Here is a 27280-nt window from a genome sequence, read left to right as displayed (position 1 = left end):
TTAAATGTTACATTTGCACAAACTCTGTGTTTCTAGGAAGCAGAGGTCTTGCTCTTGGCATATTGCACATTCATCTGTAGTCCCATCAGGTTCCCTCGATGTCCTGGGCTTTTACTGGAAGATGGAGCCACAGTTGAGGGACAACCCTTGCAAGGCATGTGCCAAAGTTCAAGGAACACTGGCGTAAGGCTGGAGCAACCAGCCTAAGTCAAGTGACAGCCATAGTCACTGCAGCAACATCTTTAGCCCAGGCTAGCAAACCAAACACCCCTGCACCTCAACAGCCTCATACAGACCATGTTAAAATGTGTGCTGCCGCACTTCTACTGCTAAGAACAAGATCAAAAGCACAGGTACCAGTGCTTCAATCTAAACTCAGATTACCTTGCAGACACAGCTAGTTAGCTGGATATAGCAACATTTTTACCCTGACCCTTCACAGTACCACCCATCTGGTGGCTCTTTGTGGCAGATGCCAGAATGACAGTAGTTTAAGAACATTACCTGCACACTGCAGTTCTGAATTCACTCAAGTACTTCAAGGTCAACTAAAAGCTCACTACAAAGTAGTGTTTGAATCCTGGTGGCATCCAGTTCCACAGACAGCTGGCTCTGAACCTAGTGTACCCAACAGAGCTCTCTTTTAGGCTGACATACCTGTTTTACTTGTTTTTACGCACTGCTTATCCTGTGATGTTCTGTTTGGAACACAAATAGTGTAGCATGCTTGTGCATACAGAAGTTACCAGTTCTTCTCCAAAAATAAGTAAATTATATTAATAAAAACTAAGGAGAAGTAATTGTTTACAGCAAACTTTTGCTCACACGTTTAGTATCTGCTGAGAACCAAGGATTCATGTAATTGCTTTGCCTTTGTGCATATTTCAAAATTGGCCTGAAATACAACAATACAACTTAGTCAATCCCATGTACTAAAACAGAAACCTTTCCCCATACAGGACTTTTCCTGCTGTGCCCAAGCTCCACGCAATTCAAACCCCAGTCACAGGAAAAGAAAAACACCCTTACCTGCCACACTGGCTCTGTGTGCTTTCCTGACTTAGCACTACTCCTGTAGCTGGGCTGGGAGCTTGCCTTCTTCAGGTTGTAAATGGCCACGTTGCCATCATAGAAGCCCACTGCCAGGAGGTAGGGGTGGTCACTGTGGAAGTCCAGGCACATGACACCACTCTCACTGCTGAAGGAGTACTCTGGGAAGGAGGGGTTCTTCAGGGTGTAGAGCAGGAGCATGCCATGGCCCTGCTTCATGAAGTCATCTAAACAAGGAGATGTCAGATCAGTTTCCAGGATCCTCAGCTACCAAAATGTAGAAACAGACAGCTCTCGCCTATGCCCAAAACCTACCTGAATATAAAATTACCAGTCACAGGACCAAATGGTCATTTTGGTATTCCCGCATCTGAACATCCTTTCTGCCACTGATAGGCCACCGCCAGGACATAGGCACAATGTACTTATACAGAAAAAGTACTATTTTGGTGTGCTTTTTGCCAAGGAGAGAGAGCTGTGAGGAGAAGTGTGGAGGAATGAAAGAATTTTGTGGACACTTCTTTCCTTGGGCTAGGATTACACTTCTTTTGGTAGTCTAGGATTTCACTTCACTGCAGACATAAAGGCTGAACCAAGAATAGCAGCATTTCAATTTCTGTATTGGCGATATTTGATATTTTAGTCTTCACTACTTTTTCAAAGAAAAACATTTCATTAATGTATCTGTAAAGAATTATATCAATTGTCATTACTCATAAGTGGACAATGTAAAAGTCACTATAGCTTTATTTTCTATTTTTGTCCAATATCTCCGTGTTTGGCACAGAAGCTCTTTTTTTGCCTAGACTTTCCAATCTTTTTTCTATTTACTTTCACCTTTTCTTTGTGCTGCCTGAAATTAGCTCTCCCTTTTCTCAGTAGGATCATCTTTCTTTTGTGGTTTTTTTTTTTTGTTATCATGCCCTGACTGTCTCTGCAATTCTTAGGGTATTTCAATCATGTAAAAAAAACAATTTCCAAATTCTCTGAAAGGGGAAGAAAAGCTGTTGATGTAGATAAGCTCTCTAGAAACAAAGAAGGAACTTTGCTAATCTATGAAAACAATGCTGCCTCTGAGAGCATTCTAGCCATCCAGTGCTTTTTGTTACTGTCAATGCCTTCAGGCACACAGTATATTGGAAATAAATGTACTGCTTTCTGTGCTTTAAGTACTCACTATACATTCTATTTCCAGAACAGTCCTCTCCTTTTAAAACTGCTTCCTACCTTTCTTAACATTTTGTTCAACCTGCAGGATCAGGTCTTGGTAAATGTGTACTCCTGTGATAACACCAATTTAAGAGAGGTAGTAGCAAACTGATTCCAAGCCCGCATGCAGGTACAGACATTGTGTACTCCATGTTTAACAGGACCACATTGAAACATTCAAAGAACCAGTAAAGAAACACACATTAACAAAACGATTACTGTTGTTTTATACTAGATTATTAAAATGAAATATTTTCACAGGTGTCTCTGTAATGGAGATAGAAGAGGAAAACGGCTTCCTTATTTTGCAGAAAGGCAAGATTCCAAAACTGGCATTAAATATATCTGACTCCAAATAATATTTCTAAGTTTGTTTTTTTTTCTTGTTAATTAAGGGGAATCTTATTCTTAATATTCTTGCTGAAAAGGAAGTGAGCTTACTTTCTCCATCAGAGATTTTCCAGTTCTTTTAATTCACAGAATTGTCTTTGTTCTTAGACAAGTTATGTCATTGAACTGATACTTAGTTGAGGTCTATGCATGGTAAGGATGAATCTATGCTCTCCTTAGAAGCAAAAGCACTTGGGAAGGCTGTGGAAATGACCATCAGGACTGACTTAGAGCGGAATTAAGTCAAATTGGTTGTATAGCCTTTGAATTAACCTATTTCATGCTCTTATTTCTCTTGGAGTGGGCTGATCAGCCAGGCGTATTCCCAGAAGGTCTGTAGTGTACATTAATTTTCTATATGTTAGTGGTATGCTGAGGAGCCTCAGAGAGCTGTCTCCATGCTCCTTGCACAGACAGCAGAGAAGACACCCCTACAGGGAGTGATTCAGTCAGAGATCTAAGTGGGGTTTTGGAGGTGGTTCTCTTCCCAATGACCTGACAGGAACAGAATCCACCCACATTCCTCAGTGATAGGGGATAGAGCAGGCCTTCATCAGGTGAAATCACTCAGCAGCTTCAGCAATTCCACCTGAGGAATTGGTTTGGCAGGAGGAAAGCAAAGCCTTGAGAAGAAGCTCTGGCAGAGTGCAATGTAGGGTCCAGTTTGCAGCTTATGACATCCAAATGTAGGTCTGTGTATGCTGGCTGTGCACTCAGAGTCCAAGCTCTGCTACCATCAGTATCAGCAGCACCTTAAATGGGAATTTTCTGAGTGCTGCTTTACTCTCTAGGCTCCACTGACTGCAGTGGCCACTACAGAATGTTAAACCTGCCTTAGTCCAAGAGCCAAATCCTACCCATATAGTCTCCTTTATGTTATCAAATACCAGGAATGTAGGTTAAATCAGAGATGTGTGAATACTATATGTAATGCTGAATATTATGATTGCTAAAGTACAGCCTATTACTGATGAAAGGTAATGTGATGAGAATAACCCACAATTAACACTGAAGCATGAGACATAAACCTCAGCAAAACACTAACCTGCTGAGCATAGGCATATCAATCCATTTTAATGTACAGTGAATTCTCATTCAGAGTACTAACCTGTGACATACCAACATATTCTTTAATTAATAGCTTTTAAAAAGGGCTTATTTCATTAGTGATATTCAGTGTTCCAAAACAGCAAGCACAGCACATACCCACAGCAACACATCTGTGCTATAGATTTGAAGAGCAGCATTTTCAAGAAAAAGGTTTTTGGTTTTCAGTAAAAACAAGCAGAGTAGTGCACTTTGCCCCAAAACACTGGGCAAACAGATTCTCAGGATGCAGGGTGAATCAATGCTAGAATATCACAGAGCACAGCCAAAAGATGCAAAAGGCGCAGAACAAGATCTGGCAATGGTGAATCAGAAGTGAAGGCAGCAGCTTCAGACCTGAGACAGCTGCTCTGCAACTCGTGGATGCAGTGGTATGGACTGGAAGAATAATGGATCTGCCCTATGCAGATCCACTAATTGCAAACTGTTGGTGGTTTGTTTTTTTGGGGGTTTTTTTTTTGGGTCTTTTTTTTTTTTTTTCTGAGATACAAGGGCTGGAGATATTAGAGATATTGGACAGTTTTTTTGATAATCAGTGCCAGCAGGACTTGTTCTTTACACAAAGACACAAGGCAGAACAGCAAGAAGAAGAGAATGAATAGATTCTTGCTGCCATGAGGAGCCAAGTGTTCACCTGACCAGAGGCTAAATTTTAGATCCTGACATGTAACAAGTGTATGTAGGAAGACAAGTTTTGCTACAGAAGAATGCAGATTGCATGATTACTGGTCTCAACATGAAGAACTGAGCCTGTAAATATCACATGCAAACAGAAATAGGTTTCAAGCTAACTATGACCACTATCTAAAATACTTCTCTGAATATGCCTTTATAGCTGAACAAATTCACCCCAAATCCTTTTCAGGAAAATATTGTAGTGGTAGAAAAGTATCCCAGAATATCATTATCATATCACCAAATAGTCTATACAAAGTAATAATCTGAAAAGCCTCTGAATCTTTTATTCAGATGCTTACTAAGTACGTGGTTTAACAGATTTTTCATTTCTATTATTCCTTGCCTGAATTTAAAATAATCAGCAAATGTCCAATATCAGATAAAAGTCTTTTGTTCACTGGACAGAATTAAAAAAAAATTATTTGCATCTTTCCCTCTTTATTCATAAACAAAGCCATGAGCATGAGACATAGATGATTTTCTTCCATTTCCTCCAAAATGCTTAGGGCTGAACAACTATGTTCAAAGCAGCATCATCCTCAAGGCAGAAAGCACAATGCTTCAGGTAAATCCTGCAGTGGCATAATAAATCTCAATGTGGGGACCCTCCACAGACATGAGTTAAGATCATTTTTACTACACAAGGAGCCAGTGCTACAGTTTCTTGTGTGATAAACTGGCATAATAAAATTACTTTCTCTTTAGAGGATTTAAACTCCAAAAAACTATAGCCTTAGATCCTGTGATCCTATGATAGCTTTCTAAAAATCAAGTCTGCAAGCTGTCTCACTGATATGGCTTGGATCTAAGATATCATCACACTAAAAAAACCCTACTGGTACCTAAAATCTGTCTTGTGTGCTCTAAGAGACCATCTAAGGAAAAAAAAAAAAAAAAAAAAAGCAAAAAGCAAAATTAAGTACATTTGTGAACAGCTGATTGTTTCTGACCATTACAGCTATACAAGCAGTTCTGCTCTCCTAGATACACTCATGTTGTGAGCTGGCTAGCTGGGGCTCTATCCTTTAGGACTGCTTTGCTAAGAAGCCAAGGGAAGTGGCTGGTTATGCTTTACACTTGATGAGGCAATCTCCTCTTTGGAGGAGAGATCAGTTTCACAGAATTCTTGGTAGCCAAAGATATATCTCAGCTATTTATTTGTCTTTCCAATATTTAAAGTGTAGAGGAGAAAAAAAAAAAAAAAAAAAAAAAAAAGACCAGCAAATTTTCCCTTGTAAATTGGAAATCTTCAGAACCCTGAGCACAATCTAAGAATATTTCTGTGCTTCCATCTTCATGGCATAGACATGATGACCGAGCAATTCACAAATTAGTGAATTTTCAATACAATTTATTTTTTTATCAGTGAGCAAATCCTGTGCAGCAGAGCACTGAGCACAGGCTAATCTGACCCACTGTAAAACAAGTTGAATGACCTTGCACTGCTCTAGCAAGACTCTCTCCTGGCTTATTTTAAAAAGCTGTGCCAATTGCACACTTTGCTGCAGTCACAGAATTGGTGTGCTGTAAGAAAGGAAACAGCTGGCACTTTGGGCTTAACTGTATGCCAGTAGTTCCGAAAAATCAGGAAAGAACAAATCCTTCCAGGAGCTCAGAGAGTTTGGGCATAGGCTGAATGTGTTTTCAAAGCTCTTCAGGAATAACAATAATATCTCAAAAGTTTTATAGCACTTGAGAGTGCTTTAAGCTTGTATATGCAGCATTCCTGTTGAGATAGGGCAGCAGAGGGGACTGCCAAAGACACTACAGCAAGCTAGGACAGGGAACAGAGCTGGGACATCAGAGGGCTCTGCCTAAGCAGACTGCAACCCAGGATCCCTGGGAGGATCATTGGTGCTCATTCTGTTCCCATTCCTTTAAATGCTCAGAGCACTTAGGTCCACTGTACTTGTGTACAACACAGTGCTGTGTTGATATATCCCACATCACTATGGATCAGGTTGGGAACCATATTGTGGGCAATGAAAATATGAATATTGGACTTTCAAACAGTCCCTTCCCAGAAAAAAAAATGTTTTGAGAACTCATTACTTCGTAACTCAAGGCCAGAAAGCCTGGCCTCCTCTTTTCCACTGATCCAAATATGTTACTGGCATATCCTGTTTTGAGCCTGATAACTTGGTTTTGGCAAGTATATGCATAATTCATATAAAGATCTCAAAAAACAGAGAAACCACTGTTTCATTTTGCAGTTTATTTCAACATTTAATCGCTTTGAGCAATTAAATAGCTGTACCTAATTCCTTACTTGACTTACCTGGCTTGCCACTGATAATTCTTATTATGCCTACCTTGACTGGATAAAGGACTTCTTTCATAGCTGGTGCTTCTCTTCATTAAATACTTTAAAAACTGAACACTAGTCACATTTCAGCATACTTTTGATAACCATCACAACCTGAACTCAAAAAATCCCATTTATTTTCACCAGCACTGCACAGTGCTGCTTAGCAAAAAGCCAGGAACCAACATTAACTTTGCCACGTCCAGTGAAAGGCACTGCTTCCACAGCTGCAAAGAGAAAGCAACTTCTCAGCAGACATGGAAAAGAGTAGAATATTTAGAAATTTTCCAGAGACAAGTGGAGGATATTACATGGCTAGGATTTGTGTGAGGGCCAGACATAATTAATTTTGAGTCCAAATTTCAACTGAATGTTGTTCTCTCTCCACATTTGGGGTGTGCTCTCCAACCCCTGAATCAACCTGGGGCTCTTTCTGAACTACCTACAATTTTTCTGCATGCTTTGGAAAATGCTGGCTCTGGAATCAAACATAATATTCCAGCATTAGTCTCACTAATGTTTAAATAATATCTCTACTGCTATTCAGGATTTCCTGTTTGCACACCAGAATCATGTTCAGCCTCCTTGCCAAGCTATCACACTAGGGACTCAAATTTCTTACTTGTACACAAAAGTGGAGTTTTCTTCCTTTTCTTTTTTTTAAGAGTTGCTGCCTTCCAAAATACAACACTTCTTTTTGTCTAGAAAAGTATTATACTATATTTGACTGCACTAAAATGCATTTGCTTTGAATAATTCTGGTTTACCACAACATTAATCACTCCATACAACATCTCTGTCCCTAGTATAATTTACAATTTCACCTGCCTTTTAATCAGTTACACATTTCATTTGCTGTGAGTTTATATTCCCACCCACAGGACCAATGAAAGAAATGCCTAGATCCAGGGCTACTACAGAACACCCTCTGAGACATCTCAGATGATAATTCCACCAGAATTTATTTTCTGACATTCATCAGTGGAAGCTGAATGCCCCTGTTGAGACTACCTACGTTGGCCTGATAGCATAGACATTTCCTGTCACAGGGAAATATGTACCCTCCAATTAGCAGTGTTAGTACTGCAAGATCTGCAAATGCTGAGCAAGTCCACCAGTGCAGAGGAGGCAAGTGATAGATCATTTTGGCTTATGCTGATTTAGATGCTTGAATGTCAAATTTAACATTCTGCTTGGCACCTCTCACCAGCTGCTTAAGTAATCCCTGTTACTCCTGATCAGTTAACATTTTTAGCTGGGGCTTTTAGGAACTTGCAGTTTGGATAAGAGAGGTACAAAACCAGAATTTCAAAGTGTTCTGGATATTTTGGAGAAGACAAAATTGACAGATGATGAAGCAAGTAGTAATTTATACATGTCCTGAGGCCATGTTGCAGTCCTGTGGGCTCTGCACATGTCAGAGGCAAGACACACCTCAGAAGCAGAGATGGATAGATAGAGATAACCTTTCTTACTCTAAAATACAGTCTGGCAGAGTAATACAAGAGAAACCACAGTCAAACAGGCTAACAAAAATGAGTAGTTAGGAACTACAGGAAACATGCACTGTTTGTCAGGGCCTGTAAAAGCAGAGCCTCAAAAGCAAACAAAAACAGGGAAGAAGGGGATGAAAAGATGTAACAGTTTCCTGAAAAAAGCAAAAAGATCTGGCGTTCATCTGAGCTCCCCTGAGAGTGAGGTGAGTACGTGAGCAGTGCAAAAAAGAAGGAATGGCTGAGTTTGCAATGCTGTATATAAAATCATAGTTTTCTCATTCTGATCAGACAGGCATCATGGGTCTAGCACACACTATAATTCTTCCTTAAATTTTCTTCTTTAAATAAATGCTCATAAGGACATGATTTTACAATGTAAATGCTAATGGTGCAGCTGCCTGTATTTTATGAAAGCTAACATGAGGTTGAGGGAGGGGATTCTGCCTCTTGCTCTGCTGTCACAAGACCCCACCTGGAGTGCTGCATCTAGCTGTGGTGTCTTCAGCACATCAGACCTCACAGCCTCTTGGAGCAAGGATGGAGCACCTCTCCTGTGAGGAAAGGCTGAGGCAGCTCTTGTCTCTGCGGAGCACTCTGGAGCTGGGAAGCCAGACAGATGCTAATCCTCTTGGTACACACTGGGCAGCATTTGCCACAATCACCTGAACTTTTGCTCCTGCCTTCCTTGTTTTCATTGATATAAGCTCCAATTTGATTATTTCACTCTTTGATGCCTGAGGCTCTGTTTTCTCTATCCCTGTTCTATGAAACTAGCCCATTTGAGAACATTTGCAACCAATTAAACATTTAAGAGTGCCATCAAGTGGCCAAGTGAGGGGCTTCCAGGTGGCATGCAATGATTAGAAATCCCCAGGATCATGCCACAAATGGATATCTACAAATGTGCTGCCTCTGGACCACACCAGCCTGCAAACAAGCCAGGCTACCAGCATTTTAATATTCCTTACCAGAACAGCTTTGAGGGGGATGCACACACTGCAGGAGATGCTTATGTATTTCAAAATTAAGAGACAGGAAAGTTAGTGTTTTATGGCTGTGCTGTGGTCTCTTGGAAGCAGACAGATGATGTCTGATGAGATGAATATTTTCAGCTCAGGCCATTGAGGAGACATTGAGAAATGATACAGCAGCTCTGAGAACATTTTTGAAGACATTTGGCAGAAGACCCAGATTTTATAGAAGAGCAAGGAAGAAGCAGTCATACATATGGGCATACAGTCAGTTTTGCACTAGCATGCATCATGAAAATTAAGAGTAGCCATTACAGATCCAACACCTGCCCCTAACCCATTTGCATCAGTAGTTAACACAAAATGTTTAGGGAAGTGTATAAAAACAGAGCATAAAATCAGTGATATTTCTTCTAGAGGACTGCTTAGGACCCTACTAATTTGTAGTTAAGCATTTCCCAGGTCCCTAATGGACCTCTTCCCATTTTTCAGTGCAGCTAGATACTGAACATTAAATTTGGACAATATTTATCAGAATTTCTCTTTGTATAAGGCTGGGATATAAACCAGATATTCACTTCTTTAACAGAAATTGTGGGGTGTTTTGCTTGCTTTTATTTTTAGTACCTGAAATATTATGTATCTTAAGCAGGTGTGTTAAGTGTATATTTGGGGGTTAGCATAAATGGATTTTAAAAACTACTAAAAGTAGATTTCAGAGAAAAAATAAATCAGAAAGAAAGAAAGAAAGAAAGAAAGAAAGAAAGAAAGAAAGAAAGAAAGAAAGAAAGAAAGAAAGAAAGAAAGAAAGAAAGAAAAAATACTTAAAATTTTGTTAGTTTCAAACAAAATCACATAATCATGGAATGCCCTGAGTTAGAAGGGACCTTAAAGATCATCTTATTCCAACTCCCCTGACATGAGCAGGGGCACTTTCCACTAGACCAACTTGCTCCAAACCCCATGCAACCTAGCCTAGAACACTTCCAATGACAGGGCATCCATAGGGCAACATACTGGCCTGGAACACTTCCAATGACAGGGCATTCTCTGACAACCTGTGCCAGTACCTCAGCACCTGCACAGTAAAGAATCTCTTACCAGTATTTAATCTACACCTACACTCTTTCAGTTTAAAGTCATCAACCCTTGTCCTGTCATTACATGTTCTTGTAAATAGTCCTTGTAGGCTCCCTTCAGATACTGGAAGGACATAAAAACTCTGAAGCCTTCTCCTTTCCAGGCTGAACAACCCAAATTATTTCAGGGTCTTTTTCATAGCAGAGGTGCTCCAGCCCTCTGCTCATCTTGGTGGCCTCCTCTGGGCTGACTCCAGCAGGTCCCTGTCCCTCCTGTGCTGGGAGCCCAGGGCTGGATGCAGTGCTCCAGGTGGGTCTCAGCAGAGCAGAGCAGAGGGTCAGAATCCCCTCCCTCCCCTGCTGCTCACGGGGCTCTGGATGCAGCCCAGGACACGTTTGGCTCTCTGGACTGTGAGTGCCATGGCCGGGCCATGTGCAGCCTCTCACCCACAGCACCCCCAAGTCCTTCTGGGCAGGGCTGCTCTGGGTCTGCTCATGCCCAGCCTGGGCTGGTACTGGGGGCTGCCCTGACCCTGGTGCAGCACCAGCACTTGGCCTTGAGCTTCCTGATGCTTGCATGGACCCACTCCTCAAGCTTGTCTCTGGATGGCATCCCATCTTTCAGGTGTGTCAAAGCACCACTCAGCTTGGTGCTGTCATCAATCATGCCGAGTGCACTGGATCCCTCTATGCCATTAATGAAGACATTAAAGAACACCAGTCCCCGTACGGATCCATGAAGGACTCCACTTGTCACTGATGTCCACTGGGACTCTGAGACATTGACTCTCATTGACTCTCTGGATTTGATTATCCAACCAACTCTCTGGATGTAGCCAACCAATGCCTCAGCACCCAACAGTCCATATCCATCAACTCCCTCTCCCTCCAGTTTAGACAGAAGGGGGGACCCTGTCAAAAGCCGTACAAAAGTCCAGATAAATGACATCTGTAACCCTTTCCTTGTCCACTCCTGCTGTCACTGCATCATAGAAAGCCTCTGGTTTGCCAGGTAGGACTTACCCTTGGTGAAGCCATGCTGGTTGCCTCAATTCACCTCCCCAGCCTCCATGTGCCTTAGCAGAGTTTCTAGAAGGAAACTAGATCCCATGATCTTCCCAGGCAGAGGGGAGGCTGACAGGTCAGTAGTCCCTGGAGTCCTTCTTTCTGCCACTTCTCAAGAAGGATACAATGGCTTCCCTTTTCCAGTCACCTGGGACTTCACCTGACTACCATGACTTCTCAAATATCATTGAGAGTGGCTTGGCAACCACATAATTTCATTGGGTTCCAAAACTTATGTACATTAAGATTCCTCAGGTGGGGAATCTGACCTTCTCTTACAGTGGCAGGGACTTTGCTCCCCAAGTCCCCATCCTGATGCTTGTCCACTTGAGAGGTGTAGGAGGAGAAGTTGCCATTGAAGACTGAGGGAAAAAAGTTGCTGAGTACCTCAGCCTTTTCCTCATTTGTTGTTACCAGTTTTCCATAATTATTTTTATTGGGTGGGTTGCACCTCATTTTACCTTCCTTTTCTGAAGGAAGCTTTTTTTGTGTCCCTTGCCAGGTTCAGTTCCAGCTTCACCTTGGCCTTCCTCACCCCCAAACTGCCTAAATAACATCAGTTTGCACTGTATACTGCAACAAAGCAATAGCTTTCAATCTTTTGACCAAGTAGCAAGGTCAGGGGGAAAAAGATAGTTGAGGCAAAAGGACAGAGGGTCCTTCAGAGTGAAATTTCCAAAGAAAAACAAACTGTTACTAGGGAATGGAACTGGTCCAAAAGTTTCATATAAAGCATCAAGTATCTATGCAAAACATGGGCCAAATTTTGGCTTACACTTACATATTATGTATAAAGGATAAAAAAGAAAGAAAAAAAAATCACAGAATCACATGATACCTGAGGTTTGAAGGTACTTCTGGAGAACATCTAGTCCAATTCTGCCTTCTTAAACCACAGTCAATCAGAGCATGGCATCCAGGACTGTGTTGTCAGATTTTTAAAATCAGCCTCTCTAGACTGCTCTTCTGCTCAACCACCCACACTGTAAAGAAGTTATATCTTACATTTTAAGGGACTTTTATCTATCTCATTTCACATCAATTGACTTTGGCCTTTCATTTGATACCACTGAGAAGAGTCCATCTCTGCTTTTGTCATTATCCTCAACCAGATGTTTATCCACATAAGAAACTTCCATCTTTCTCTAGTGACAGCCAACTTTGTAGACCTGCAGCTCTGAGAATCCAACCATTACTTAAACCAGATCTGGCTCTGGGCAACACATGGATCTGCTGTGGGAGTTAAAGGGGAATCTATGTCCCCATTATCTTCCATCTCCCATCTCCACCAGTCAGGCTGCTGTTGGACAATCAGTCTTCCAGCATCTCTGCAGCACAGGAAGCATCTAAAAAGCATGTTCGGCTCCATAAAATTCCTCTCCTGTACAGTGGGAGCCAAGGTGGGTATCAGTATAAGCATCTTGAGAATCTACTATGCTAGTTCATCTTTTGAGGACTCACCAAACAATACAAGAGCTGATACAATTGTCCCTCTATGAAGATCTCTTAAACAGTAGTGGAATCCACTTCATCACACACCATTTGATGGGAGAAGCTGGACAATACCTGTGATCCCAGCCAGCTCTCTCACACCTGGAGGGATCTGGTAAGAATAACTCAGGACTGAAAGACTTCGCAACAGCTCTTGGAGCAATACCTGCTGCCTTTCTTTTATTGCTGGTGAGCCTTTTCCCAAGAGCATCTGTTGCAGATGATAGATAAATATAATTGTTCATCAATAATACATCGGGATGAGAACAGTTCTCCCAGCTAGCCAGACAATGCTCCTGCCTTTGGATGGGTCCTGGGGTGAAATGGACTGTTCCATCCCACCCCCCAAAAGATGTATGGTTCACCCCACACCTCTATCCCTCCCTTAAAATATCAAATGTCTGTAACCCTATTGGCCATGCCTTATTCCAACCCACCTACAAGCCCCTGATAAGGAGGCTTTGAGGGGCCACATGCTCTCTTGGAACTTCCTCCCCTCTTGGAACTTCCTCCCCTCTTGGGGCTTCCCCTCTCTTGGAACCTCTTCCCCTCTCCTAGAGCATGCCTTTGTCTCTCCCCTTCCCCACCCTCTCAGGCCCGGCCATGTGCTGTGTCTGGGAGCACGAGGCAGAACCTTCTGCATCCCCAATAAACCTCTTTCCCCAAGAGCAAACTTCAGAGATCTGCCTCCATTCATCACACCGTGCAGGAGCATGCTATTTTCTACAAGCATCCACTTGCTAAATTTCATCAATTATTTACATACAGCATGATAATGTTGAAAAATTAAGGATGCATAGATTGTACAGTCATACAGAGTGAGCCTCAAATTCTTCACACAATAAAGTTGTATTCTGATTGTCTAATAGCCAGGAAAACAGAAGTATAAGGATCAAACAACTCAAATCTACTCACGTGATTAACCCCTTTGATCCCTCACTGATACAGTTAAGCACCTCTGAATACTTTTTCTTCCTACCTTCCCTAGTTGTCTTCATTTTACAATAACCTAAAAAATATTCAATTTTATCATCTTGCACATATGTTTCAGCAAAGTGATACCTATGAGAACAGACAATACAAAATATTTTTTAAAGAACCACACGCACAGAAAATTAGTAGTTTTTCACATTGTTCTGATGTTAAAAGTTCCCAAAAAAATGCAAATTTTATCTGCATTTACTTTTCAATGGCCAGAATTTTCAAAGTATTCCTGATAGAATTTGAACCTGAAGTGGCCTATTGTATGAATCAGTGAAGGTTAGCATCCAGATATTTCTGGTTATATACTACAGTTTGGAAGCCTCATAACTATTATCAAGCATGAAGAGAAAAATTGAAAAAGCATGATTGAGTTCTCTAAGCAGGGACTAACAGAGGAAGATTTTACATTGCAGAAAATGTGGTTTTGCTTAACAGCAGCAAAAAACCAAAGGTAAGCTAAGAAGAGTCTGAACATCTTACAAATTTCAACAAATGAAAACATTAAATTTGATAGATTTCCTTCATGTTTTTACTAATGCATCCTGCTGAAAAATGATCCACACTCATCTCCAGGACAAAGACTGAAAAGTCTGGAGAAAAAGTCTTTAATGGGGCCTTTTACATTTTCTTTGTACCATTCTGCCTTAGGAATAATGACAAGCCATCTAACTTTAGGAGCTTACAAAGTAACTTACATATTGCTAGAATTAATAATGGAATGTGTTCAATGCAGATTTGTAAATTCTAAGAATAAAGAAGATAGTTTGATGAATAAATCCTTTATTTGTTCCTATGCTTAATCACTTTCACCATTAAAAATTCATTTCCAGCTTTCTGAGATCTCCGAATTCTACTTCCAATTCCTAGATTCTGTCCTAGATGAAAAAGTAAGATGAAAGAGTTCTTTTCTATAAGATATCTCCTTCCTTTCCCTTCAAGTAATTAATGGACAGTAATCAAATCACTACTTAATCTTCTCCTTAAAAAGTCAAGTTGAATTGTTTAAGAATTTAACTGTAAGGCAGAGTTTTCAAACATAAGTCATGATGTGGTTCATCTCTGAACCTTTTTCAGTTTTAACACCCATTTTGAAGGCTAAATTATTAATAGCTGGATACAATATAGCAGGGAAGATCTCATCAGCATTATACACAGAAGTAGCACCTCTTCTCCCTGCTACTTCAAATATTTCTGCAACCACTTTTCCAGGTTTAGCTGGAAGTTTTCATTTTCAGAGTGTAGACCAAAATAGGGAAATATTTTCAAGTCCAGTTTTGTGACTGACATGAACCAATGTAACTTTGGGCGTCTGCTAAAAGTGCTGATCTCTTTCCCTCTGCCATTTCTGATTCCCCCCTCTGTTCTCACCCCAGTGGCCCCGTGGTTGTTGACCTGGCTGAAAAATAATAATTTTAAATGACACTGCCATCTTTGGGTACTGATAATGACATTAGATTTATGTAAGACTCAATCTATATAACTAGCAATTCCTAAAATAAATCTACGAAGGACTGGGTCTTTAAAGCTGCCTGGTGACCCAGCTGTCTGATTGAATGCTATCCAGCAAAGACAGCTGAGTTGGAAAGCTTCTTGCTCTTTGCATGGGATGGTTGGGAAAAGTTAGGGGCTCTCCAGAATAGAATCACAGTGTGATGGCACAGGTTTGGGGAAGCAGCAATCAGGGTTGAATAACATATTTGAAAAAAATGCCTCTAGAGTCACTTTCCTTCTATGGAAATTGCTGGAATAGAGCCTGCTGTTTCTAGGACTGCTCTACAGGATGTGAGATGAATGCTGATCTGGGTATTTGCTGTTTGCTGTGAGCCCCTCGGCTGGCTTAGTTTTTTCATCATTAAAAAGTAAAGCAGCATTGTGTGACCTCATCTGGAAAGACACAGACTCTCAAAGCAGAAAGGAACCTCAGACATGACAGCAATGAAGACCATGTAAGTAACTAAAACAGGCAGGCAGAGATCCTGCCTACTCTGCAATCCCAGGTCACTGGGAAGGAGCTGTCACATCCATTGGCTCTGAAATCAGTCTAAACAACAAATAGGTTACTGCAGCTCCTGGATGGAAGAGAAAGGCAATTCGAAAATAGCTCTGCTGGGAGAAGTGCAATACAAGTTACCCAACACGTAAGTATTTCTTACCGTTTCTTAACCGTTCCTATAAAGTCTGTTTGCTCTAGAGTAGGGCTGGAACTTCTTGTTGGTTTCCTTGCATCTTATAAGGCTAGATGCCATAGCTAGAGCAGAAAGGGCTTCAAAATAACAGTAGAAAGCTGACCCCTGGTGTTTGGAATAGGGATACTGATAGAAGACAGCAAGGAAGGGAGGCTGCTGTGCTCCTGAGTGCTGCCTCACAGTCTGTGTAGTTCACCAGTAAGATTAAATCACTAGCATTCCTTCAGACGAATTAATAAAACCAGCTGATGAATGAAAGCAACAGGCTACAGGGCTTGGCAGGAGTGTTACTGTTTTAATTTCTATGCTTTCATATCAGTTCCTCCTCCACAAAGCATCTAATCAACCAATGCTGTACAGCAGAAAATTAATGGTTTCCTTTAGGGAGCTACTTCACGATGCCAGAGAGTATAATAGGATTGTTTGTAAATATCTGGTTAGAAAAAGCAAGTAAAAATGGTATGAACACATGCAAGAATTAAAACTATCCAGTGGGTTATTTATAGTAAAGAGGTGATGCCAGCAACCATTAACACATGTGGTACTACACCAAACACTTCATGAGTGACTCTGCCTACACAATACCAGGATTCAGAAAGATCCAATCAGTAGACAGCTGAGTGACAGCAGCTATCACAGTTTTCAGAGGATACACTGGGTACTTTCTTCTACTCCATCTCTGCAAAGCACATAAAAGGGAGAGTGCTGAAGCATCTTCAGAGTCTTTACGTAAACTCTCAGCCCTAATTTTTCCAGTTAAAACAGGGGATTGTTCTCAAGGTCAGAAAGAACCCTCCTTTCTTGATACTAAGTGTCCTTTGAAAAATTCCCAAGGGGTTACAAAATACTGAGTGGGTCATTAGACACATATCTGTGGATGTTTTAATGCAACAGAACCCTATTTTGAAAAGGTTTTCTCTTCCATGACTCTCTCTCCAAATAAAGGGACATCAGTAGGGTTGTGATGTGCTTCAAGCTGCTGGATATGCATATCCAGACAAGGAATTAAAATAACTCTGCAGGACAGCCATAGGGAAGGAGGCTGGTCTCCAGGAAGGATACATCCTTATTTGCCTACTTGGCTGAAGTGGGAAATCTTTCATCTAACTCCCAGTCCAAGGTCTGTCCCTGTACTTCTGAATTTCAGCTTTGAAGCTATAACAAACACTCTGGCAAGGTATGCCAGGTGCACTTGAGCAGGTTCTTACTCCAGCAAGTGAGTCTGAGAATGCTGAGATAAGCTGCTTAAGAGGAGATGAGGCCCTATCCTCCTGAGCTTTAAGACACTGATTTAAAAGTGTCACACATTTACCAGAAGCCATCAAGCAGAATTGAGCCTCTCCAGATATACAGGCCCACTTGAGCCTGATTTTATATAATTCTTAAAATTCACATTTATTGTATGAAACCAACAGTGCAATAGCCAAAGGCTAAAATCAAACCAACATGCTAATAAAAGGTTATTTTCAACAAACAAGAAAAAATTTTATCTGGTAATGTAGGAGGCGGACACCATCAAATACCTTTCCAATGAAAAGAAATTAGATATAATTTCATAGCCAGGCACTCTAGTAAACCTAGGCATGAAATCAGAATAGAGTCTGGCAGTATTGTATAGATGTTGCCGGAATGACCTCTCCTACTCAACCCAGAAAATACTAGTAAGAAGTTGTATTACCCTCATTATCCTCACTGGCAGAAAGCTTTCACTGCCCAGTTATCTCAGACATGTGGTTTTCAGAATTCCTGACCTGCCACTGTTTGCTGAAACTTCTTCCCACTGCTGAACTTCTTTCCACTTCATCTGGAAGCCACATTCTGCCTTTTTCTTAACTAATCCTGTAGTTATGTAAATATGTGTGTTAAGTAAAACCAAAATACATGATTAATCATGCAAATACAACCCAGTGCATCTTGGAGAAAACCTGATGATTCATGAAATCATAGAATTTAAATTGAGAAAACAATCGTTTTTTAAAATAGGAATCAGCTGCTGCTCAACACAGAACATGGTCCCAACTGACTGTCATTAGTAAATTAATTGAGATTTTGATTTGGTGGCACCCACCTTGGAAGTCCAGGTGAATGAATTTATATACTGCACCACAACTCAAGAAATAGAATTACAGTCCTAATATTCAGGTTGGGACTTCATGCTGACAGCTGTAATACCACATGCAAGAAATGATAAGAATTTGTTTTGAAGAAGAAAAGGAAATTGCAATTTTCAGAGCATGGTGTGAAGCCTGGAAAGATTAGAGGCTGTCAGAGATCCTGCAGTACAAGGAGCTTTTAGGAAGAAGCTAAACTCTGATGCCTTTAAAATATGGAAGATCCCACTAAGGCTTGGGGTTTGGGTGCAAATCCTGCAAACTCTTCTTCAAATCTAAAATGTATTTCAAACTTGTCTTTGCAAAACTTAATTAACCTTTCTCAGTGGGAACACAAATTTGGAAAATTATATTAAAAGCCATAAATAATTCAGCCACAAGAACAATTTAATCTCATTACAGATGAACTGAGGTGCTTTAGAGGAAGAAAAAAGAAAAGCAAGGAGCAACAAACTAGCAAAGGTGGACCAAACTCATGACTTACTGGGGATTTCCTTTTGTACTCTAGGGATCAAAGTGAAGACGTAAGCTGATCACTCAAGATACATGAAATATAAAAGTTGCAAGTCATCAGATTTGCAAAGACCCATGCCTACTGGGTCACAGAACTAGCCTAAAGTCACACACAAGCCTAAGGTCACAGAACTCCACTTTTTGGGAATCACTGCCTCTACCTTCATGCAGTGACACTGCCTAGAGGGTCATGCAAGGAAAGACACAAAAGTTTGCAACAGGGCTGACAATTTCCTGGAATCTGGAGTGGTGCAATAACAGGAAGTTTTCTTTTCAAGTCTCAGCTTTATTATTTAAACAAAATTCTGCTTCTGCTTTGTTTCAGACCAAAGCACTGCTAGACCTCATGGCAATAAAGGAAGGCTTTAAAACAAACAGATTCCACTCAGGAATTATAAAAGAATAAAAGTAAAAATGAATTTAAAAAAATAAATAAATAAAATCTATCAATTAATCACTAATCTCATAATGTCTTGTCATCTCTGAATGATCAGACCTGGCAATACCATGCCACACTCAGGGAAAAATATCCCAGCTACTGAACAAAATTTGCCTACTCCTTGAGAGACAAACTCCCAATGCTTTTAAGTATGACCTTTTCCACTTGTAGTTCTGCCTGTTTTCTCACTTTCATATGTCAAATAACTCTGCTGAAGACATCATAAATCCTTATGTGATTTGCAAAACAATCTTAAATATATTATTTTTATCATAGACAAGAAGATAAGAATTTTATCACTCCCTGTGTCCTTAATTTCTGTCCCAGCAACTGTTTTAAGGGCATCTACAAAAAGGAACAAGTAATAGTTGATACACTTGGTAAGTTACTACATAAAAATATAGAGATATTTTGCCTATAGTGGCTTGTAACAAAAAATTTACGTACACAGTCTTGCTTTTAAGGGTGGCTAATGTGTGCAGTTTAGCAAGGGCCAGACCAAGGCAAATAGAGAAGATGCACAGGGGATATTTTGCATGCTTTGTTACATGCATTCTTATTATTTTCTGCAATATAACATGACACCACAGTTTTACTGACAAAAGCCTTGCTGAAGTCAAGGTAGACAATATCCACTGCTCTTCCCTCATCTATTCAGGTATCTGTTTCATCACAGAAGGCAATCAGGTTGGTCAAGCATTATATATCCTTTGTGAATCCATGCTGACTACTCGTGATCACCTTCTTGTCATCCACGTGGTACAAGACAGCCTCCAGAACGAGGAGTTCCACCATCTTTCCAGGGACTGAGATGAGGCTGACTGGCTGGTAATTCCCTGGGTACTCCTGGGTACTCCTCCTTGCCCCTTCTGAAAACTGGGGTGACATTTATTTTCTTCCAATCCCCAGGCACTTTGCATGATTGCCACAACCTTTGGAAGATGATTGTGAGCAGCCTCGCTATGGTGTCTGTCAGTTCCCTCAGTGCTTGTTGATGCATTGCATCAAGGCCCAGGGACTTGTGCATGTCAAGGTCACCTAAGTGTTCTCTAACATGATCAAAGGAAAGTCTTGCTTCCAACATTCCTTTATACTGATCTTTTGGGTCAGAGATCCCTGAGGGCTGTTCTAGTCAATGACGACCAATGCAAGAAGGTGTTCAGCAACTGCCTTGCCTGAATTATCTCTTACCAGCTTCCCCTCTCCTTTAAGTAACAGACCCACATTATCCTTTGTTGTTATCTTTGTTATCTTGTTGTTCTTGACATCCTTGGCTAAAATTAATTCCAGATTGGCCTTGGTCCTCCTTGTCTCATTTTTATTTGTTCTGTTAACATTTCTATATTCAGTCCAAGTGGCCCATCCCCACTTCCATCTCCTGTGTGTTTCCTGCTTATGCCTGATTAATGACAGGAGCTCTTTAATGATCCACATAGGGTCTCTCATCTGCTTTGCCTGATTTCTTGCTCATTGGGATGCACTGTTCTTAAGCCTGAGAAGAAGATATCTTTGAATATCCACCAACTCTCTCAGACTCATCTCCCCTGCAGGACCTGTTTCCATGCAATTCTTCCAAGAAGACTCCTGAAATCCCTCTCCTACTCCCAGGGAACCACCTGCCAAATTGTAGCCACCACACAAGGATTCACCACTGAAGTACATCCTTAGCTTGAAAGATGCTGAATGCAACTGAACACTGCAGATCATCCAGTCGTAGCTAAGCCTGCAACAGTAACCTTTTAAAAAATCATAACAGAATTCTGTACAAATTATTTCTGTGACTGAGTTTTTCAACAACAATTCTTCACTACAGAGGCTGCACTCCCATAGTCATGAGAGATTAACAATAGTTCTATCTTCTTAACAAGTATTTAAAAACTTTTGAGCTTTAATAGCTGATTAACCACAGGAAAGTATGCATTCACTGATAAATAAACCTTACAGAGCCAACAGCATTTCTTATCTGTGTGGCCAATTTCACAAGCATGGTTACATCTGTCAAACAGAGGAAATAGAAAAACCTCTCAAGGTCACTGGATCCAGAGCCTTTTCTTGGGAGGCAACCAGAACAAATCCATAGCATACCAAACTCTCCCTCAAACTAATCCATGTGTCTGCACAAGGCCTAAATAGATCTTATACCTCCTGGCATTCATCATCCCTGATTCACTTACAGAGAACTATGAAGGCCAAACCAATCAATTAATTATACTTTCCCTTACATGGACTCTCTGGAATTCTTCTGAAGAAAATGACATACAAATCTGAACTATTTTAAGGTAGTTTTTTTTTTTTTTTTTTTTGTGAATCTATCCAAGTTACCAAACTTTATCCTAAAAGTTCTAATGCAAAGAGCAAAACGAAGGCTGGATCTTCAGTCTAACTACTGTTACCTCTCAGATACAAGTCAAAGCACTTAGAAATAAAAAATCTGCTTTGTAACCCATATCAAGGTTTCAACTATGAAATATAAAGCAAACAGTAGGAAATCAAGCCCTTTAAAATACAAACTGAAATGTAAAAATAGTGAAGTATCTGGCAGGAGTGAATATATTACAGTTAAGTAACACTGGCTTGTGTTTTATCCAGATTTTACTCTGCTATTTATTGACCTAAGCATTGGATTATCAGGGAAACAGGTCATGTGTCAGGCTTGGTTGCAGGTAAGAGATAGGGAGCTGATACCTAAGCACAATAACATAGCCAGCAGTACAGGCATTCTGTGGGAAGCCAGGGCTCATCCTACTGCTCTTGATATGATGGTGAAGATGGTCAGGACCGCTATAGCGTCAGGGCCTGACAAATTTTTTGCTATTTAGACTAGAGTGTGAGAAGTAGAATTGATTTGAGAACTTTTGCTATGTAAAAGTCAAGCTGTGGTGAAAATGTAACCTTAGAATTTGGAGGGAAAGCAAAATAAAAGCATATAGTGTTTATGTGATAGAACATCTGCATGTGGGGAAACTAATTTTTAAAATAAAGCAAACACTAATCCTTTTAAGAGAGAGTGTTTAGAACTGTTTTGCCTGTCCTCAATATTTGTAGACCATATTCTCCTAGTGAGTCAAGGGGTGTCTCAATATGGATGTTTAGAAAATCTTTTGGCAGATTTTAATCACAAGACCATCCCCTTGACATTGATGACAAAGAGAGCTAACCTGTCTATACTTGAATTGTGCTGTGCAAATGCTAAGAAAAGAATTCCCACAATAACTTAAATGGAGCCATTTCCAGAGACAAAGCTAGGAAAGGAAAGGTGTCAGACTAGTTTTATAGAACAGGTAAGACTCTATGGTACAAAAATGTTTCGTCTCCTGTGGATAAAAATGGATAAATCAAACTAACTGGTCTACACAGAGAGGTAAGTGGGTGGAATTTAATGGCCTGCAATGCATCAGAGACACAACAGGATGGCTCAGCAGCTCTTTTGGTCCCCAGGCTCTAGAAAATCTGTTAATACATCTTTTTTCCCAAATATGCCAACAGAGATCTTTACTATCCCATGCATAACAAAATGCTACAGCAAAAGTTAAATATTGTGAGTTGGTTGAAAATTGCATGTATTAAAAGGTTAAGGCTCAGAAAAACCACACACCAGCTCACAGAATTTACATTACAAATCAGTAATTAAGTATCCAAATTAAACTCATCTTTTATATGATACACTTAATGTATTATGGTTATATGGTTATACTTACTAACAGAGTTGATAGTCTTCTCTCTGGAAAACAGATTCTAAAGTGTTATTTTCGTTTTCATTACATTTAATTGACCACAATTGGTTATCTCAATAATCTGGATGTATGATGGCTTAAATTTCTAACACTGATTCCACTAGAGAGGTTTTTCAAAGACTGTCACACCATGGGGGAGAATACAGATATTTTGCAAATGAACTTTGAAGCCTCAAATGGGAGACAGCGCACAAAGAAGCCCATAAAAAAGTTAGAAGAGTGAATAAATCAGACTCCTGAAAAATATCAGGGACAAAAGATTTCACTACTTTAAATCTTTAAAGAAGAAATCATATATTCAACAGACCAAAACTTCAGAGAACAAATAACAAATCTTTAGAAATTCCATATTTTACATTTTCCAGAAGATGGTAATTTACCACATGCCAAAATTAATTGTTCTCAATTGCTCATCTGCTATTAAGAGCCACACATTGTCTGGCCTGATTCATGTAGCTCCAGCTTTTCTTTGCTCTTGTTACATCATTTGTCAGCCAGATTAAATATCCCTTTGTTACATGATCTGCTTTCCCAATACAGGGAGTTAATAGACCACAATCCAATGACTTAATAAGCTTTTCCTTGACAAGCTGAACAAACCCAATTCCTTAAATTTGTTTCCTAGGTCAGTCGCCCTGCTCTTAGATCAGTCTTTCTTTTTTGAACTCTTGCCAGTTTGTTATCCTTCTCCTTGGTATGTCACCAGTGATGAGCATGCCTTTCCAGGGTAGTCATTTCAGCATTAAATTAAAAACTACACTTAAAATTTTTCTCAGCTCCTCAATTCCTTTGCACTTCTTCTCTACAGATCCAAGGAACTCTTATGAAGTTCAGCATTGGGATTTCTACACAAAACTTTTTAAAATCCTTGCTCCTGAAAATAGGGCTTCCTTCTGTATTTGTACACAGCTTGAATTTTTTTGAATACCATAACATAGAGATATATCTTGTATTCTGCTACAAATGGGATCTAAATTGTTCTTTGAATGATTGTTCCATCTCTTGACACCTCACAGATATTTGTCTCATCAAAACTTTTTGTCAACAGTGATTTCATGGATAAAATAATAGATGAGCATTAGACATAATTACTAATGGCTTTCAAGATGCTTGCCTAAGAGGCATCTGATTGCTACATCTTATTTCCTATTTTATTCCTCAGCAGCCTCTTTTAATTAATACAATGTATTAGTGGAAAATTCCTTTCAGCTTTTAAAAGTCACATAGTACAATCAGCACTCTTAAATTAGTACATAGCAAGCCTAAATCCTCCAGGGTGCTCCTTTTTGATTGTGGGCATACTCACTGCCCACACAAATGTTCTACAGCAATTCACAAATAAGACTTAAAAATTCCCTTTTAAATCTTCTCTCTCCTTATTCTGCTGACGCTTTTTTTCTGTATTGTAATATCTCCTTACAGTAACAACTTAAATATAATCAGTTAAAATCACTGGTGATCCTACACAATCACTAAGTTTTATTTCTGTGATTGTATTATTTTTTCCTCAATGTAATTTCACTATAGATATTTAGATAGCACTAACTCTTGTACCAACTACCATTAATAACTGGCATCACAAGCATTTGCAAAAGGGGGCAGTTTCAATTTACAGTACAAATATCCCAAATACCAGTAAAAAATACATTCATAACTAAAAGGAAACACCCAGACTCTATTGTGATACAATGCAGTTTTCAATCCTGTAACTAAAAACAGTGAGTCTTGTGGATCTTTTACCATTGAAGATACATTTATCAACTTGCAAACTGGGAACATGATTGAATGAACATGAAGATATTTTTCCAAAGCTGGAATCTGTTACAGCATACAAATGTATGCCAAACAGTAAATTGAATCCAGCCTGCAACATGAACTTCTCTTTGAGTCAGATGCGTAAGCCACATGAATCTCTATCAACCTTTTCTAGTATTTGACTCAGAAAACTTCAGTAGCTTCACTGTGGGGTATAAAAAGTCTGACAGTCAGTGCTGTACATGGTATAGCAAAAAGGCCAGCCATTATGTGACTGGGGACATGGCAGCCTCTCCTTTCCAGAGCAGTCTCCACACATGAATTGCATGTACACACAGCCTCCTAGACAAAGAATTTCATTCAAGCAATAAAAAATGTTTTTTTTTCTGTCTGGAAAAGTCTTAAATCTCTATTCCTGATATAAAAACAAACTCATGTAGCTTAGAGAAAGATTAGTAGGGATTTCTGCACCCAGGAGTCTTCTCTGCCTGTTCTGGGAACATAATTTAAATACATAAATATATTGGAAGAGACTTTCTGAAAACTGCTACAAAGATCTGAATTTTTCAGGCAGTATTCAATACACTTGGTGCTTTTAGTTGAAGCTCTTTGGTCATTCATCAGAAAATACCCAATTTAACTGCAGCTTGTTATGTAAATCCATTCCAGACTATGTTCCACATCCTGCATCACAACCTTTAAATCTACGACTGCAGAGAAGAAAACACAAGCAAACATCTGGCACGTTTTGTAACACTGAGCCTTCTTAAGCCCACAGCCTATACTGTTAAATCAAGGTTTTCAGGTTTTCTAATGTTCTGCTTCTCAAACATACATTTCTGTCTTTGTCACAAGGCTTGCCTGTCATCTACAGGGCTATGTAGACAATGATGACATCATTGTCAACAATGACAGGAATTATAGGGCATGCAGTCATCATTAGGTGGACTAAGTTTAGATCTCAAACCATGTTTTAAATGAAGTATTATCTTGCATGGAGATACACGAATAACTTCCTGAAATTATTTTCAGTTCTATTTTTTATGATTTTCTATTGTATCAAAGATCTATTGTATTAAATATCCACTTTGGACAAAATCCAGCTTGCAGATAGATAATTACAGTGGGTGAACACTGGCTAATGCATAGGACACAAAGGGTTGTAGTAAATGGGATTACATCAGGTTGACAGCTGGTCACTGATGGGGTTCTGCAGGGCTCCATCTTGGGCCCACTGCTCTTCATAAACAACTTGGACATAGGTCTCAAAGGACTGTTAAGCAAGTTTGTCCATGATACAAATTAGAAGGAGCTGATATTTCCTTCAAAGGCAGAGAGGAGATGCTGAGAGACCTTGACATATTAGAGAGATGTGCAATCAGCAACTGTATGAAATTTAACAGAGACAAGTGATGTATTCTGCTTCTGGGATGGGGCAACTCTAGCTGTACGGACAGAATGGGGAATGAGAGATGTAAAGCAGTGCCAGGGAAAGGACCCAGGGGTCCTGGTTGATGAGAAGCTGGACATGAGTCAGCAGTGCTCTGGCAGCCAGGAGGGACATCCCTGTCCTGGGGACATCAGGCCAGCTAGGCAAGGGAGGGGATTGTCCTGCTCTGCTCTGTACTGGGGCAGCCTCACCATGCTGGAAGCAGTTTTGGAAGAAGCACAATAAATGAAAGATATAAAGCCACTAGAGAGAACCCAAAGGAGGGCAACAAGGATGATGAAGGGCCTTGAGAGAAAGCCATGTGAGGAGTGGCTGAGGTCACCTAGTCTGTTCAGCCTGGAGGAAACTGAGGGGAGACCTCATCAGACTTACAACTTCCTCATGAGGAGGAAAGGAGGGACAGGCACTGATCACTGATCAGTGACAGGACCTGAGAGAATGGCCTGAAGTTGTGTCAGGGAGGTTTAGACTGGATATCAGCAAAACATTCTTCCCCCAGAGGGTGGCTGGGCATTGAAACAGGCTCCCCGAGGAATGGGTCACAGCATCAAGCCTGTCAGAGTTCAAGAAGCATTAGGAAAACACTCACAAGCACATAAGTGTTTTTGGGGATGATCCTGTGTAGAGATAGGAGCTGGGTTTCCATGATCCTTGTGGATCCTTTCCATTTCAGGACATTTTATGATTCCACGGCTCTCAACTGTTATTTCCATAATTTGACTGAGAAAACTTGAAGGGTTTATCTACATTTCAGGAACACCTAACTAGCAGTTAACAGGAATTAATGATCACAGACCTTATCTGTATGCAGTGGGCTTCTTTCAGTGTAGGACTCCAATGTGCTGAATTATCTCACCTATTATCTGGATCCCTAGACCTAAGGAGAGGGTAAATGTCTTGTCAAAACTACCATCCTCTTATCAGGATGACTGATAGAATAACTGTACTAGCAAAAGTATGAATGCAATCATTCAGCATCCAGTTAAGTATATAATGAGATTTGATTTTAACTTACATGGCATTGAATCAGCAGAGCACATACTAACTGGATTTAAAAATATTTCACTGCCAGAGCCTAAATCTTGATTGTTTAGAGCATTAGCATGTGCAACCCTTTGGGAAAACACTCTCAGAGATAAAGGAGTGAATAAGAGCTGGGAGATGTTTAGATACATTTTTCTTAGGGTGCAAGAGCTCTCAATCCTGATACTCAAGAAGTTGGGTAGGGAAGCCAAGGCTTAGCCATCATCATCACAATTATCTCTTC

The 27280-nt window shown here is 40.1% G+C and overlaps 1 protein-coding gene and 1 long non-coding RNA gene across 5 annotated transcripts in view; one reads left to right on the top strand and one right to left on the bottom strand.

The window, feature by feature from the left end:
• Positions 1 to 27280, bottom strand: part of DNAI1 (dynein axonemal intermediate chain 1) — a 144411-nt gene that overhangs the window by 73965 nt on the left and 43166 nt on the right. For both annotated transcript variants that reach the window (XM_077790243.2, XM_085567019.1), the window contains exon 13: positions 1030 to 1277. In XM_077790243.2, the coding sequence (XP_077646369.1) occupies positions 1030 to 1277 (248 nt within the window). The remainder of the gene's footprint in view (positions 1 to 1029; positions 1278 to 27280) is intronic.
• Positions 15408 to 27280, top strand: part of LOC110484176 (uncharacterized) — a 52515-nt gene continuing 40642 nt past the window's right edge. For 2 of the 3 annotated variants that reach the window (XR_014951395.1, XR_013341641.2), the window contains exons 1-2: positions 15408 to 15771; positions 15882 to 15963. This is a non-coding gene — a long non-coding RNA (uncharacterized LOC110484176). The remainder of the gene's footprint in view (positions 15772 to 15881; positions 15964 to 27280) is intronic. The other variant, XR_013341638.2, reaches the window with a different exon arrangement.

Source organism: Lonchura striata, chromosome Z (genome assembly GCF_050655825.1).
Source record: "Lonchura striata isolate lonStrDom1 chromosome Z, ASM5065582v1, whole genome shotgun sequence".
NCBI lineage: Eukaryota > Metazoa > Chordata > Aves > Passeriformes > Estrildidae > Lonchura > Lonchura striata.
This window is presented reverse-complemented; position numbering and strand designations above follow the sequence as displayed.